The following is a 16,149-nucleotide window of genomic DNA, read 5'->3' as shown; positions in this document are numbered from 1 at the left end:
CTGATGCCAGGTTCTTGAGGGTGGACGGCTGATCACGGCCAGCCACATTAAATACGTAATTTCAGAAATGTGATCAAGCTGACTTCCTGCCAGAGCTATGAAGCAAATCCCATAGGGGGCTGGAGGGCCTTTTTTTTCCGTTTTTGATTCTGTGGTAGGTTGACTTTTTTTGAGAGAGAGAGAGATTTAATTTACCCAGTCTTTTCAATCAAAAAAATTGATACATTAACAGGACTGGTGATGGTGGTTTCAGCAGCTGGGAAAGTAATTAAAAAGCCTAATTTTTCTTTCTTTCCAAGACACCAGCCCCTAAATTGGATGGGTCCCCATGGGTTTGAAAGCAGACAAAGTGTTAATAGAACTTTTATTTAAAGTCCAGCAATGGCTTTGGTGTGCTCTGATGTTGGAATGTTGGGAGAAACCTTTCTTCCCCAGGAGTCAAGGTTCTGGACACTGGAGGACTAGAGGGATGAAGGATTGTATTGGTTTGCTGGGGCTGTCATAACAAAGTACCACAAACTGGGGCTGGCTTAAAACAACAGAAATTTATTCTCTCACAGTTCTGGAGCCAGAAGTCCAAAATCAAGTCATCATCAGGGCCTTGCTCTCTCTCCTAGGGGAAAGTCTGTCCCATACCTCTCTCCTAGCTTCTGTGGTTGTGTGTCTGTGTCTGTTTTCGCTTCTCATAAGGACACCAGTTATACTGGATTAGAGCAATCCTTGGAATTCCTTAGCTTGTAGATGCATCACTCTAATCTCTGCCTCCGTCATTACATGGCATTCATCCTGTGTGTCTGTGTCTACTTCCTCTTCTCATAAGGACACCAGTTATATTGGATTAGGGCGCACTCTAATCCAGTATGGACTCAACTTGCTTGCATCTGTAAAGACCCTATTTCCAAATAAGGTCACATTCACAGGTGTTAGGGGTTAACTTCAATATATCTTTTTGGAGGACACAATTCAACACATGACAGGGACCACAGTCTACTATGGGGAAGACAGGACTGCCCATGGTGCCTAGGGGGCCTATACTCATGATTAGGAAGAGGCGAATTACCTGGTCCGCCTGGGATAGTCCAGTTTGGAGATATCAAGTCTTGGTCCTATAATTGACCAAAATCTTAGATATCAGACTGGTCATTCAGTCCAAATACCAGGTTGTCCAGGAAATGAGAGCACTCTCCACAGAGAGGGAAATTCATCTTTGAATTAACTTTGTGATGTTTAGAAAGAGCACTCAACTTGGAGTCAGAAAAATCTGAGTTCCATCTTGTCTAACTGCTCACCTGCTCCATAACTTGGAAGCACATTAATAAACTTCTTTGGCCCCCAATTTACATTTCTATAAAAATGAGATACAAAGTAATTTCCACCCATCACAATTTTATAACAAGCTTAAACATTTTTTTCAATAAGTGAAAGTTCTCTTTCTCTTCCTCATCTGAGGAAGAACCTTTGATTATTCTAAGTGTTGATCTGATTCTTCCCACACCCAGAGTGGGCAAACATGAGTTAAAATTGGGCAGGATACATCTGCTTCTGTGGATCTAGAACTCAAGGTGATCAAAACCCCAGTGGCCTCAATCTCCTAGCACCTAGAGCTACTGAATGGAACAGATTTTTATCTGGGTAGGTAATTAGAGCCCAGTCCTTTAGTCAAGCCTATAAATAAGTCTTAAGGCATCAGAACTGATGAAAAAAGGGAAAAAAAGTCTTTCTTTAGATGTCCTCCCTCCTTCAAAGCCTTGGAGGAAGAATGTGCTGCTCTCTGCTTGTTGATGATGAAATTAGCAGGCTCCCATCATTCAAGACAAGAGGCGAGAAAGAGCTGGAATCTGATACCAAATGCCACTGAAGAGCATATATTTTACACAACATAAAAGGCCCCAATGTAAATTAGAAGAAATATGGGGAGACTTCAAAAAGATAGGTCAAACTTTTTCCTCAAGCAGATAATTACAGGCTGGGGGTGAGTAAATCTTATTAGCCTCTCTCCACCTTGTCTCTTCTCATAAAACACCAGTGAAAAGAAAGCTATACTCAATTCAGGACTGGATAGCTTGCCTGAGAGGGCTGAGCCGCCGCTGTCCATCATGATGCCTGTGGTCTGGCTGTGGATGGCTACTCCTGTCGCCCCCTCCCGCCTTCTCCCCAGAACTCAAGTGAAGACAGCCAGCCAGGCACAAAGCTCCACCACTCAAGTGCCTACATCAGCTTGCTGAGACTTGGTTACATCTCACTGTCTGAAGAACTAGCCCTTCAGGCGGCGATTTTCCAGTCAAATTTCTCTGCCCGAGTTTGAGCCTTAAAATTAATGAAGTTGTTAACATTTCTTAAAATGTCTTTCATGGCAGTTGAAAAGTGTATATTTATCACCAGTGAGTCTGCTGGCCTCTTTGGTTCATAGACACATGTGGGCCGAGCCCTCACAAACATCCTTAAGGGGACAGGAGTCTTGGTCTTCAGTTTGCTCTGCAAGGGTCTCGGGGTGAGTCCTCAACCTCTGTGCTCTGGGGTTAGCCCCCAGAGGCACTTTTTGTGGCAATGGGCCTAGCTGCCCCCAGAATTATTTCTCTGGCCTATGAACTCTGAGAGAGCAAGACCAAGTTGTGTATTTGTATCACCTCCGGCATCTGGCACTGGACCAAGCACACAGAGGTGGTGGTGGGGGCAGGTAGGTCTTCACGAGTCTCAGCTGAATTAAATAGAGTGAGAAGATGAAAAGGCTCTGAAATTACCACCACAGTCAGTCAAAGAGCCACCAATTAAGAATCAGCTCTTCTCATCCTGTGAATCAATAGCAATAATGATTGGCACCCTACTCAAGCATTTGGGCAATTTGGCACTCTCACTGAGCATTTGGGCAATATCTGGCCAATGGTTTGGGTCCTCTCCTCTGCCAAGAAGGGAAATCATGAGGATTCTAGACCACAAGGAGAGTTTAAAAGGGATCTTGGGAATCTTCCAGATTTACTCCTTTGCCCTTAGGCATCATGACACTCCACTTTCACCTTACAGATAAGAAAGATGGGGCCCAGTGAGAGGAAGTAGGTATATCAGGGCCAAGCAGCATTAGGTAGCAGCTTAATAAACTCCAGTGGCTTTCTCCTGTCAACCTGTAACCTCTTTCTGGATGCTCCTCAGAGAACAAATACAGTGCCGTCTGTGTTATGCAGGAGGTAGACCTGCCTTTTTTGGACATTCTGCATTTTATAAAAGTTGTCATTGCTGTGGAGATACTGAATGACTTTGAGAGCAAATTCAAAAATCTTATCCAAAGTCTGGTTTTATCACAAATCTGGTTAGAAGGCAATAACAATACAAAGGACTAGATTTCAATTATTTATAGACACTTGCCCTTATAAGATGACACTCAATGTCTGGCTTAAATAAAATCAAGAAGTAATTCTTATCTGGAATATCCTGACAACTACTGATCTTCTTCTCCCACTGGGGAGGCTTAAAAGTACGAGGAAACATCCCAGCAGAATATAATCCTAAACTGCCCTAGGGTTTTTCATGCATTTATTCTTTTAAGTTTGAAATGAAAGGTACAGCTATTATTAACCAAGACTAACCACATTATGGATGAGGGACAGCAGTGAGTGGAAGATCTCTGTTAGGTGCATTTTTAAAAGCTCAGGCCCAAGGGCAGAGACTGAGCATCAGGAATAGGTAAATATGCCTGGAAGGGAATCTAGAACTCAGTGCTGTACTGGGTTCATAAATACTTAATTGAATCAGGCTGATGAGTGAGTTCCATCCCTGGAGGCCTTCTCACAATTCATCATGCACAGCCTCTAAGAGTGTCTTCTATGTGATGGGATCAAGTGAGGAGTAAACACAGCTTAGTGTCTGCCCTCACGGGGTTCACTCCAGAGGAGTTCAAGAGAAGAAAAATTGTCCACCCGGAAATACATTAGCTCTCCTCCAAACCTGCTCTTTCCTCTACAGAGGTCCATCTCCCATGAGCTGTTAGGATGATCATGGAGAATGAGGAATCTACACCATGTAAATATGGCCTCCTGAAGGTTGCTAGGACCTAGCAGGCTGAATAGGTGGCCCCTGGGAGAAAAAGTCAACGTAAAGGAAAAATTTCGGTTTTGTAGTTAGAGAATCCACTCTCTGTGATCTGATTAAGCTCAGTTTCTACATCTGTAAAAATGGAATGTGATCTGGCCTCCTTACCTCCAAGGTTGTTGCAGAATCAAATGAGCTGAAATAATATCTAGGAACATGCCTGGGTACCTTTAAGGAGATAGCCAAATGTAAGAGAGTCACTTGAGGGGTCCTGGAAGACCTGCAACCCTCGTAATAACAATCCTCCCTCAAGAGATTACCATCATTAGAAACACTCATGAGTTAGATCCCTCTATTTAGAAAACCAGTTAAAATGCAAAGAAACACTGCATCTAATGATTGATAAGGAGATGTCAGGAATACTATACACCATAAAGGCTTGGGGGATGGGATATGACAGCAACAAAGCCTTTGGCTCCCTCCAGGATACAGGATGCAGCTGTCAGTCTGGAGGGGCCAGGTCTGGCTAGAGTGATTCGGTAGAGCTGGGTGCCAGTAGAGACAAAGAGCACAGAAGGACTTCCTCTGTAGAAGGGGCTAAGTGATCCCGGAGAGCCATGAGTCACAAACTGAGATGGTGACCACACATCACAAATAAGTACCACAAACATACTTACCGTATCGACTGCGATGAGACAGGAAAGGGAAGGAATCTTTCATTATCCAGGTCAGATTCCATGCAACAGAATCAGGAGGAAGAGAAGGCAGGTTTGTCGGTGATTCCGAGGAGCTGTGACCTGAACATAAAAACAAAGAGAATACTGATCCACTTGCTTGGGATGTGTCTTTCAGCTGTCACTCATATTGATTAGAAAGAAAGTTTCTAAAGGGCTTTCATCACATCCATTGGAAAATGAGAAAAAAAAGACTGCGCCACTAGTAGACCGAATTGACCTCAGGAATTCAGTGTACATATTCTACCAAGGGCAGCCAGATCTAATGACCAAGGCCGTGCCAAAGACCTCTGGGAGATGAACTAGAAGCCAGGCTACTTAATGGCTTGTTCTAATAGTTCTATCCAAAGTCTATTCTCCCTATAAGAATTTGTGCAACTTTGTAGAGAACTTCATCTCATCCAAATAATGCCTCCGTTCTACTTTATGTTCAGACTTATAACTTCATCTAATGTTGTTTGCTTGGGTTATTACCTTATCAATGAGAGGGCTGAAATTATACTCAGAAGTTATGAGTTTTTGACAATTATGTTATTTTCAGGAAAAAAAAAGCTAAGTGATGGGTTTTCCTATAGCCAAGAGTCCAGGGAGCCACAAAGGATTAATGTTTCTGATTTGCATGAGAGAAAGAAGGGTTGAGAGAAAAAGAAAAAAGCAGCTTTATTCCTTTGCTTTAACAGCACCTCAAGTGGGTTTTGTGTGGTGAAAAGTAATTATAATATATCTACAAATCAAATGAACGCACACTGCATGCTCTTATGCAGTTCTTCCCAGAAAATCCCTGACTCAATCACTATTTGCTAATGTTTCATGGCAGGCTAACCTTTTTCTCTTAAAGAAGGATGAGTTTGAGAATCAATTCTGTTTAGTAGATAGATGTGTAGCAAGACTGAGTGGGGGGAGAAATGAAGGAAAGGAACTAGGAATTCTTCTGAAGCTTCCATGGGCCAGGCACCATACTAGGCTCTTAACGCACATAATCTCACATGGTATTCACAGTGACTCTCTGAGATAAGCATTATCATCCCATTTTACAGATGCAACAACTGAGGCTCAGAGGAACCAACGATGGAATCGGGAACTGAACCCAAGTTTACCCAGCATCAAAAGGCCATGCTCTACCATAAGCGGGCCGGCTTGCTACTCTTAAACCATCTGGAGTGACTTAGTGACGAGAAATAAGAGGAAGAAGAGAAAGAATAAAAGGAAGCAGCAGCAGCAGAAACGTTTTTCCAGCCTATGCACTTCGTCGTCTCTTCCACATCATCTCCAGTAACAGCTCCTCCAGGCCCTATTCTCCTGCCTCCAACCTGCTGTTAGTATCAACCCCTCTTCACATGCTGTCAGAAAAGAACTGTCCTGGGTGACCACGGAAGCCTTTTCTTTCCAGATCCCTCCACTGTTTCACCTAGAAGTGCTGCACTTGGGCACAGCTGACCATAGGACCACGTGCCCCTGCAACTAGAACAGGATGGGTATCCTATGGTGCCCTTCCCAAAAGAAATATTCTTATCTCTGCCTTCCAAAGGTTTGAGTTACAAGTGCTGGGTCCTGAGTACCTAGAAAAGAGTTTTTGACTCCTCTCCTATATCTGAGCTAAAGAGATCAGAATTGAATTGGTTGGTGACCAGATACATTTTTCTGGTAGCATTTCTACAAAATGGCTCAGATGAAATGTGCTGACATAGGTCAGAAGCTGTGTTAGTAAGTCTCAGAGAGAAGCCATCTCATTTCACCCTCACATCAACTAATTTATAGATGAGCAATGTGGCTGAGAGAGGTGAGGCCCAAGGCCACATAGATCTACTTAGGAGCAGCTTTGAGTTTATTAGATCTTTAAAAAATTAATACTATGCATTGAGCACATTTGCACCAGGCACTATGCTAAGTGTTTTAAACGTGTGATTACAGTCACTTACAACAATGTTGTAAATAAGTACTATTATTTGTCCTTATTTTGCAGCCAAGGAAACTGAGGCTGAGAGAGATTAGAAACCCTGTCTGTGGCCACGTGGCCAGTAGGCAGGAGACTAGAGTCAAAAGAACAGGTTGCTCTAATGCGATAGCCCACACTCCTTCCACCACCGTCATGGGCCCTCATAAACTAGTGCAGGTGGTCCTCAGCTCTCTACAGGGCTTCAGGGCCCCCACAGGGCAATGGCTAAGGTCAGAGGTCACCACTGAGTATGCTCTAGACAGGGCAACAGTGTGAGCGGTCTGAGAGAACTCTGACAACCAACCCTCTGTAATGCCCCCCGTGTGAATGAAAATTGGCATCCCTGTGTCTGAGTCATCAGCGTAGCTCAAATTTTAAGTAATTTTGAAGCAACGAGAAGATCAAGGCTACACGATATTTCCCTGTTTCCAGGTGATGTCTTTCTTAACCACGTAGTCTGGGAATGGTATTAAATTCTTTGATGTGAAGCACCACGCAGATGGGGCTAGACTTCAGGAAGCACTTATGAATCTGTGAGTGGGCACAAAATGGCAGATGACATTTAATATGGACAAGGGCCAGATTATATATTCAGGAATAAAAAATATCTGAAATCATTCAAAAGGAAGGGCTCTGGGGGTTGAGTCACAGCCTAGCAAGGAGCCATGGGTGTCACTGTGGGTCATTCCCAAAGACATAAGTTTAAGGCATTTGATATCCAAAAAATGTCAATAAATTGTTGGGCAACTTCAAAGATGAATACTGGAGAAAAAGCAGAAATTTTTATCCTGCCCTTACAGGAACTCCTGGTATTTCTGCCAGCAGACTGGGCTCACATGGTCCCCAGAGGAAGGTGAGTAGTGATTTGCTGCCTGAGGCTGGGGGAGCTAATGGAGGGATCAACCAAAATGATGGGCCTCCTCACCTGAAAAAATAAAGACCAAGAAAAACATAGCCTATGTAAATGAAGTTGTTTGCCAAAATAAAATTGGAAGCACCAAGACAGAAGTGAGTTCACAGAATATGCATAAATTTAGAATATTAAGAAGAAAGTACTGCATTTAGCAAATTCAGGGAAGAGGCTCTCAGTTCCCTCCACACTCCCTATCCTCCCCTAACCCACCCCTGGTGGGAAGGGCGTTTCCAGCAAGGAGAAAAGCGATACCATGAGAAGCAATTCATTTAAGCAAGAGACAGGCTTGGCTTTTCGGTGCTGCATCCTGAAAATGTGAGGATATAGAGTGAAAGGGGCCTCAGCAGCACAGACGTGTGGGAAGAAGGTGTGAATTAAGACTCCGCTGGCTCAAGTGGAGTGTATCTTGGACCCTGGGGAGGAGGGGTGGAAAAGAAAGGAAAGGGAAAAATAGGAGCAAGAGTTTCCAGGTGCCCAAGTGCGACTGACCACTAATGGCCAAGACCCCAAGGAGAGAAGAGTAAAGAAATGCACTCTGGACAGGGGCACCATTGATTGGCTACAGACAAGAGTGTTTTAGTGTTTTTTTTCTGGTGATATCCTGAGCCCTTTCCAGACACTGCAGGGTGTCCAGGCAGTGAAACCCCCAACCTCTTGACACTAATCTTTCCACTGTGCATCACCCCCTGGTGTCCTTGGCTTAGATTCCAGGTTCATCACTGTAATAATTCCCTCGCAAACAACCACAACTCCTGCCTCTTTCCTCCTTCACAATTGTCCTGAGCAGTGGAATGTGGTGGTGGGAGAGAAGGGGAGAAGAGGAGGAGGAATACGCCATGGTGACGCGAGTCTCACTTGAAATTCATGACCGCAAACCTCAAGAGGACCCTCAGGACTGCCCGGGAATCCTACTGCATTCCCTGACTGGCTCAATTCACGCTCCTTCTCTCCAGCACCATAACTTCCAACTTTCTCTTACCCCTCAAAACTCCACTTCCCCTCATCCCTCCACATTCTCAGCTAGTGATCTTGTTTCTCATTTCATTGAGAAAAGAGAAGCAAATCTGCAAACTTAGTGATATTGGTACCGGTATACGCTACCTTCTCTCCTGTTATAACGGACACGCTGTCTACACTCGTGAGCAGTGGCAGCCTCTACACTTAGGGGCTAATCTCATCCCTCCTCAAGGAATCTGCTATTGCAATTGTCCCCCCTTTCTCCTGCATCAACAATTTCTCCCCTCTACCAAGTCAATCTCATCCTCAGCAAATGTATACCATCTTAGAAAAGAAGCAACAACTTCCTTGACCTCCACACTCTTCTTCAGCCATTGTCCCATTACTCTGTTCTCCTTTACAGCTAAGTCTCTTAAAAGATTTGTCTATGCGCCTGTCTCCACTTTCTCTTTCCCATTTTCTCTTAAACTCAATAACATCAAGATTGTCTCTACCGCTCCAGGTCAAGGTCACCGGCAGCCCAGGTTGCAGATACAATGGACAGTCTTGGTCCTCATCTTACTAGACCTCTCAGCAGCATGTGACCCTGCTGACCCCTGCGTGCTTCTTGGATTCCTCACACCTTGGTGACACCGTGGTCCTTGGTTGCCACTGTCCTTGCCTCCTACTTCAGTGGCAGGTCTTCTTTCCTCTTCTTTGCCAGATCCTCCCCATTTTCCAGGCTGTACAAAAGGAACATTCTCCACTTTCCAGCAGCAATCACCTAGGAGATTTCATGGCTAAATATTTCATCACAGTGGTTTTAACCAGCTGCTCATGATCAATGATCATGAATGTCAAGTGACCCCGGGATATCAGCCCCTTCCTGGACCTCACTGAAGACTCGACGAATGAAGCAGGGACTTGTTTCAACCAAGCACGTACAGACTTATGAACTCATTCTCTCCTACCCCAAGTGCTGATTTCCAGTTCTGAATTAGCATGACCACCATGTAACCCTCTTCTTAAGGCTTTAAAAACTCTGACTTTTCTTCCCTAGAGAAATACCCAGTGAATTTCTCCTTGCCTGACACGTTAATAAGATCTGGCTTTTTTTTTTGACTCTGGGAGGGTCTTTGTTTTATTATTTGACAGTTGTTAAAAGTTGGGCAGCTTGGGCCTTTCCTCTTCTCCACCCAAACTTGCTCCCAAAGTGATCTCATCCAGTGTCATAGCTTTAAATACCATCTATATTCTAACGCCACTAAATTTATATCTTCAGACCCAAACTCTCCCATGGACAGCAGAATATATATTCAACTGCCAGTTTGGAATCTCCATTTTATTGCCTGATGGATATCTCAAACCTAGCACATGCAAAAATAAACACTAGATGTCCCTCCACCTAAACCCCAGCTGTTCCCCCTTTCAGAAAGTGATGATAAAACTCGCCTGGTTGCTTGGGTCAAAACCAAGGAGGAATCCTCGACTTCCTTCTTTTTCCCACACCCCACATCAATGCATCAGCAAATCTTGATGGTTCTACTTGAATTTTACGCCTTCTCATCTCTCCTCCAACACCTCTCATCCTGCCTACTGCTATAAACTCCCAACTGGTCTCCCTGCCACTACCAGTGTTCACCTTCAGTGTGTTCTCCACAATACAGTTAAATGGACACCTCAGCCCTGAAATAGCTTTCACATTTCTTGCTGTGGCCTAGCCCTTAAAGGCCCCGTGATCTGGCCCCTAGTTCTCTCTCTGCTTCATTTCCAACCATTTTTCCCTTGCTCGTGGAGCTGCAGCCCCACAGGCCTCCTTGCTATTCCTCAAACTCGCCAAGCACACTCCTGCCTCAGGGCCTTTGCACTGGTGCTTCTCTCAGCCTGAAAAACCTCCTGCCCCCTAGAGTTACATAGTCATTCCCTCTCTCCATCCAGGTCTCTGTCCAAATGTCACCTCCTCAGAAAGAACTTCCTGATCATCCTGTCAGAAATAGCACTCCCTGTAAACCACTATCTATCCCCTTGCCCTCCATTTATTATTTCTTATATTTAAATTCACTTGTTCATTGTGTGTCTTCTGTAATAGTCAGTGGTACGTCCCCATGTCTGGCACACAGTAGGCACTTAATAAATATTTGTCAAATGAATGAAACCAGAGCCCTCGAGAAAATTATTAGCTCTGGTACTTATTAGCTGTTGAACTTCAGGCTAATCACATACTCTGCAGAACCTCAATGTTCTGAAAATGATGATAAGAACAAGAATAACATGTGCTTTACTAACTCTAACGGTTTTGTAAGGGCCAGATGGGATAAAGTGTGCATGATCTGCTCTTTAAATATCAGTTATGCCATTCTTGAGTTTTATGCTTCTATCTCTGCTTCAGAATCCAAAACGAATGGGAGTCTTTCCTATATCTGAGGATCTCGGATACAACATCCAGAAATCAAATGTGTTCCCGAAGAGCTGCTTCTCTATTTTCACCAGTTAATTATTAACTCTGCCAGCTGTCCATGAAGTCCACTACCTTAGTTTCAGCCAACTGGCAATGTCTCTATTTCCAGCCTTTATTTTACGTGTCTCACTGTGTGTCTATTTATTCCTAAGCCAAAGTACATAATACAGTGAATGTATCATACTTGCATAGGTATAAACAACAAAGAGCTATGTGTGTGTGATGACTATTTACGTGAATGCCCTAGGTTCACTAGCAGGCATGTTTTACAAACCTACATCAATAAAATATAAAAATGCTTCTATTCTAAACACTCCTTGGAATTGCTCTTGCCTTGCCTCATACACGTTTTACTTATTTTCTTTCCAACAATAAAACAATTGGTGACAGCCTGCTAGTTTTTCCCCCTTATTTGAAAACACACTTAATAATGCATTCTTTTACAACGATTTTGTGTCACACAAAGCAAAACTTAATGTGGCCAAATAAATAGTTGTTCGGATGTCAAATTGTGGTGAGCTAGCGCAGCAAGACCGGCGCACAGGGCAGTGCAAGGCACTGTGCAATGTGATACTTGATGCTGCCCCTTCCGAATTTGTGTTCCAATTTGCCCCTTTTGGGATTGGCCACCCAGGGAAGCGGCTTCAGTGTTCATAGGGCTGAGCCCACACCTGTTCAGCCAAAGAAACCTTCTCAGCGAATTTACATGACTACTAGAGTCAGCGGTGATGCTGGAGTTGTAACAGGCAGTTCATTTAGTCTGAAAAACAGAGATGTGATCTTCAGAGAAAAGAAAGGGAGAGTTAGCAGATGTGTCCTTTGTCTAAACACACAGACCTCCCCACACCTTCTCTAGGCCTGGAAAATGAGGGGGTTGGGCTAGCTGTTCGCTAAGGTCCTCTCCAGTTCACACATAGTTGGTTCTCCATAGTTTGCTTTCACATTTCTTCCCAGCTGGCTCATTCAGAGAGGAGCTATTAGCATCAGGGGCGGAATTTGAATGGAATTAACAGCCTTTTCTCCACCTCACCTTTCTCCAGCCCCACTCCCACCCTTCCAGGAAGGTTTGTGCTTTTTGGCAGCTCAAGTCTCGAAGAAAAAATTATTCTCTCTATAATATTCCCTTGTACCATTGAAAGTCAAAGTTTCAACACATTTCTTACCTCTCCCCAACCCCAAAAGAACCCATGTATAACTACTGAGGTCGTTCAGTGGTGAGCCACATCTGTCAGCCAAGAAAAGCAGACGTTCCTTCCCAAGGCACAGCTTACGGAATACGGAGGGCAATACAAGGGGAATTGTGAGCATGGTCCCTGCCCTTGGCAATGGCTTACCTGCAGGGTATATTGCACCCACACCAAAAACAGAATCACAAAGAGGTTGCTGCCGAAAGGGCTAAAACCTATAAATCTGAAGCCTTCACATTTTGACCGCTGCTTAGTTTTTCAGCCTTATTTCCCATTTAGAATCCTTTCACATTCTACGGTCTCCATTATACATACATCTCCAAACTTTTGCCCAAGCCGATTTCTGCCTAGAACGTCCTTCCTCAACCCTGCTCTCCTAACTCCCATCCTCTCTTAAAAGTCCAAACCAAATCCTTCCTTCTCCAAGGTTCCCCATCTTCCCTGAGCTGGAGCCCATCAAAGCAGTTGAGCTGGGACTCAGAGTGGGCCAAAACAAAACTTCAACTGGGCCCTCCTGCCTCCTTGACCACTATGGCTTATTGCCACTTAGCATAGTGGCATTTAGGTCATTTATCAAATGTCACTCAAACTACCTTGGTTGTTCACGACAATGGAGTATAATAGTATTAATTTCACTTACAGATCTCAAGCTCAGAGATTTAGAAGAAATTAGGAAAAACTTATTCATAGGGCCTGTTGTTCAGTCTCATGTAGGACATGCTTCCTAGGGTCAAGGTCAGGACAAAATCAGGGGCATAGAACCCAGATATCTCCTGATCAGTTAGGATATCATGTCTGTGTAGGTGACTCATAATTCATGGTCAAAGCCAGATAATGAAAGCAAGGTGATACTGGATGCTGCCCCTTCAGAATTTGTGTTCCGAGTTGCCACATTTTGACTTATCTAGAGATGACCTCAGTGTCCCAAGCAAGTGCTCCTGACTGGTCTGTGAGCCCTGCAATGTCTCCTCTTGTCCTGGAATCCCCGTTCCAAGTATGCTTGGTCACTGGTCCTATCTACCTAGCCAGGGTGCACTCATTGGCTTTCGACAGCAGAAGAAGACTAACTGGCATTTATACTAATTCATGAAAGAAATGAAGACGACATCACTGTCCAGGTGGCCTGATCCTTCACACACACGCACACACGCACACACACACACACACACACACACACACACACACACACCAGGCCTGAGTACTTCCATCAGCAGGGACAAGACTGTCCATCCCAGATCCATTTCTGCGGCTTGCTTGTACTCTTTATGAAATTTACTCCACTGTGATCTAAGCCTATTTTCTGCCCCCAAAATATGTTGACTAGAATAATAATCAAAGAGAAGACTTTTAACTGCCACCAGGCCTTTCATCTAGTGATCTCAGAGAGTTTTACCAGGCACTAAATAATTAATGTACTGCAAGCGACACAAAGATGAGGCAGCCTGGAAAACTGAATCCATCAATGAAAGACCTTTGTCTTCTGGAATGAGGGAGTGCCTGTGGGGACAACCACTCACCAGCGGGCCCAGCAGTCTCTAGATAAGTTGGATAAGAAGCAACAAACTATCCAGGAACAACTGGCTCTTTTGAACTGATGTTTCAAGTCGGGAAGCAACAGTTACCATGGTGACCCCTAGGGAGAGCCCACTTTCACAAGAAGAGGTGACCTCCAGCAGGGAAGAGTGGATACTAACTATTTACACAAACACCATGATTTTTGACTCACTGATGCCTTTTGGAGCCATTCACACTCATAATCCTTATGATAGTCCTGTTAGTTAACTCTTTTTACAGATGAGAAGATTGAGGCTCAGAAAGAACAACTTCCCTATCAAAGGTCACATAGCTAGTATCAGGATAGGACATATGACTGAGGACCCCTGATACATGGACAACCAGAAATGCCACTCTCCAACAAAGACCTCTTGGAGATGATGTTGATTGCCCTGGAGAACAGTGACATTGAGTTAAATACAGCAGAATGATTGATCAGATCGCACATGCCTGCAGCATTCTCCTAAGTGAGGGTGAGAGAATCTCTTCAGGTTAACCAAGAAGGTGACCTAGAAACACACACCTTCAATAAGGGCAGATGGCTCCCCAGGGCCTCAAATTCAGCCAGCACTGTTTCCATGGCAACCACCACCAGGTCTGATGCTTGGCCCTTGAGATGGGCCCTTGGTTGGTCCAGGGAAAGGATGTTTGGGAGGGGGGGAAGGGGAGGGGCAGAGCACTTTCTACTAATGTCCAGCCCTTTCAATCCCTCTTTATCTACTTGTCACCTCTCTCATTCCAGTAAAAGGAGTCTAGCCTCCAGGAAACCACACTTTAAATACCACATTGCTCAGAACAAAGACCTCTTTGTTGTGACCATGGCTGGACACATTTCCAGAGACTGGGAGCAGAATGCTCTAACAGGCTGGTATGCTAGATAGAGACCTGGGTGTCTGGGAACAGTGTTGTTACTGTGTGACCTTGGGTAAGCTACTTAACCTTTTTGAAGCTTTGATTCTCTGCATATAAAACAGAACTCATCATGCTTTTCCGTCCAACTTTAGGGATGCTCCGAGAATTAATGAGACAGTATATACAAAGCCCTTAGGCTCTTTTGAAGAAAGATACACTACAAATCCTTGTGCTGTTACCAAGGGGCATTGTCATGATAATACATTTTAAAGTATTCTTTACCTATATTACTAAAATAAACTCAGCTTGTACAGTATTAAAATAGATAGGCCAATAGTCTAATTTGCTTCTCCCTATTCTGGAGCCGCATTTCCTTTTTGCTTCCATTCATCTTGCACTGTGAACAACAGTGGTCAATGTTACCCTTGACCCCTATGCGGAGACCCAGGGTGAGAGAGTTGGGAAGGACTGTAAAGACCATTTATCTATGTCTTCTCATCACATATACAAGGAAGTTGAAATATAGGAGGAGCCAATGTTTCATCCAAGGTCAGCTCGTTAGTGAAAAATTGAGAATCTGATCTTCTGACCCTTCATTCTGTGCCTCAACCAGCCACTGAAGAAGGTAATAGAGAAGAGAGAAGGGGAAAGAAATAGAGGGACATATATTTTTGCTCTTTAAACCTTTAAACTACTGGTCTATGCAATACTCTGGGGTGAAAAAGAAACTAAGGAAAAAACCAATGCTGTGTGTGTGTGGGCCTATTACACCTACAGGCCCTATTCTGGGTGCTTTACAACCATTGTCCCATGTAAATCCCACAATTTTCTGAATAGGGGATTATTATCTCCATTTCCAATGAGAGATCTGAGGCTCAGAGAGGTTAAGTAACTTGCCCAAGGTCCTGGAGCGAAAAGGGATGGAACTAAGATTAATTAATTCATGCAATGAATATTTATTGAGGATCTCCTATGTGCCAAGCTCTGTCTTTGGCAGTTACGATGCATTAGTGAGAAGAATTAAACATTGCCCCCTTAGAGCTTATGGCTGAGGAACTTAGAGGTGGTGCGGCAACAGACAGCAGTCCAACAACCGCACAAATCCTTGCCGTGTCTCAACGTTGGTATGTGCTGTGAAAGAGAGATACACGGCCCTGTGAGACTGTATAAAGGAGGGATTTGACTTCATCATTAAGGCCAGAGGAAGACTGCCTAAGAAATTGATCCTTAGGCCGAGGCCCTAAGTGGAGAATGGGATGGGGTGGGAAGCCAGGGAGGGCAGAGGTCTATTCAAGCCCAAGTCTATCTCAGTCCAAAGCACTTGCTCCTTATTCGCCATGAAGAAAGATGAGGTGTTACTGAGGACCCCTGACGTACGGAACAACCAGTGATGCCACTGTCCTGTTCAGAACGTCTTGAAGATGATGTTGATTCCCCTGGAGCAGGGACACTGAATTACATGTAACAGAAAGATTTATCAGATCATTGATCTGCCTATAGCATTCTCCTAACTGGAGGATGACAGACTTCTTTCAGGTCAACCAGGAAGGTCACCT

At 44.1% G+C, this 16,149-nt stretch overlaps 1 protein-coding gene across 1 annotated transcript in view; it reads right to left on the bottom strand.

Moving 5' to 3' along the window:
• ALK (ALK receptor tyrosine kinase) overlaps positions 1-16,149 on the bottom strand; it is a 693,809-nt gene that overhangs the window by 486,250 nt on the left and 191,410 nt on the right. Inside the window, exon 2 of the mRNA XM_058551519.1 lies at positions 4,701-4,820. Coding sequence (XP_058407502.1) covers positions 4,701-4,820 — 120 coding nt within the window. The remainder of the gene's footprint in view (positions 1-4,700; positions 4,821-16,149) is intronic.

This window comes from Diceros bicornis, chromosome 12, assembly GCF_020826845.1.
Source record: "Diceros bicornis minor isolate mBicDic1 chromosome 12, mDicBic1.mat.cur, whole genome shotgun sequence".
Lineage (NCBI taxonomy): Eukaryota > Metazoa > Chordata > Mammalia > Perissodactyla > Rhinocerotidae > Diceros > Diceros bicornis.
This window is presented reverse-complemented; position numbering and strand designations above follow the sequence as displayed.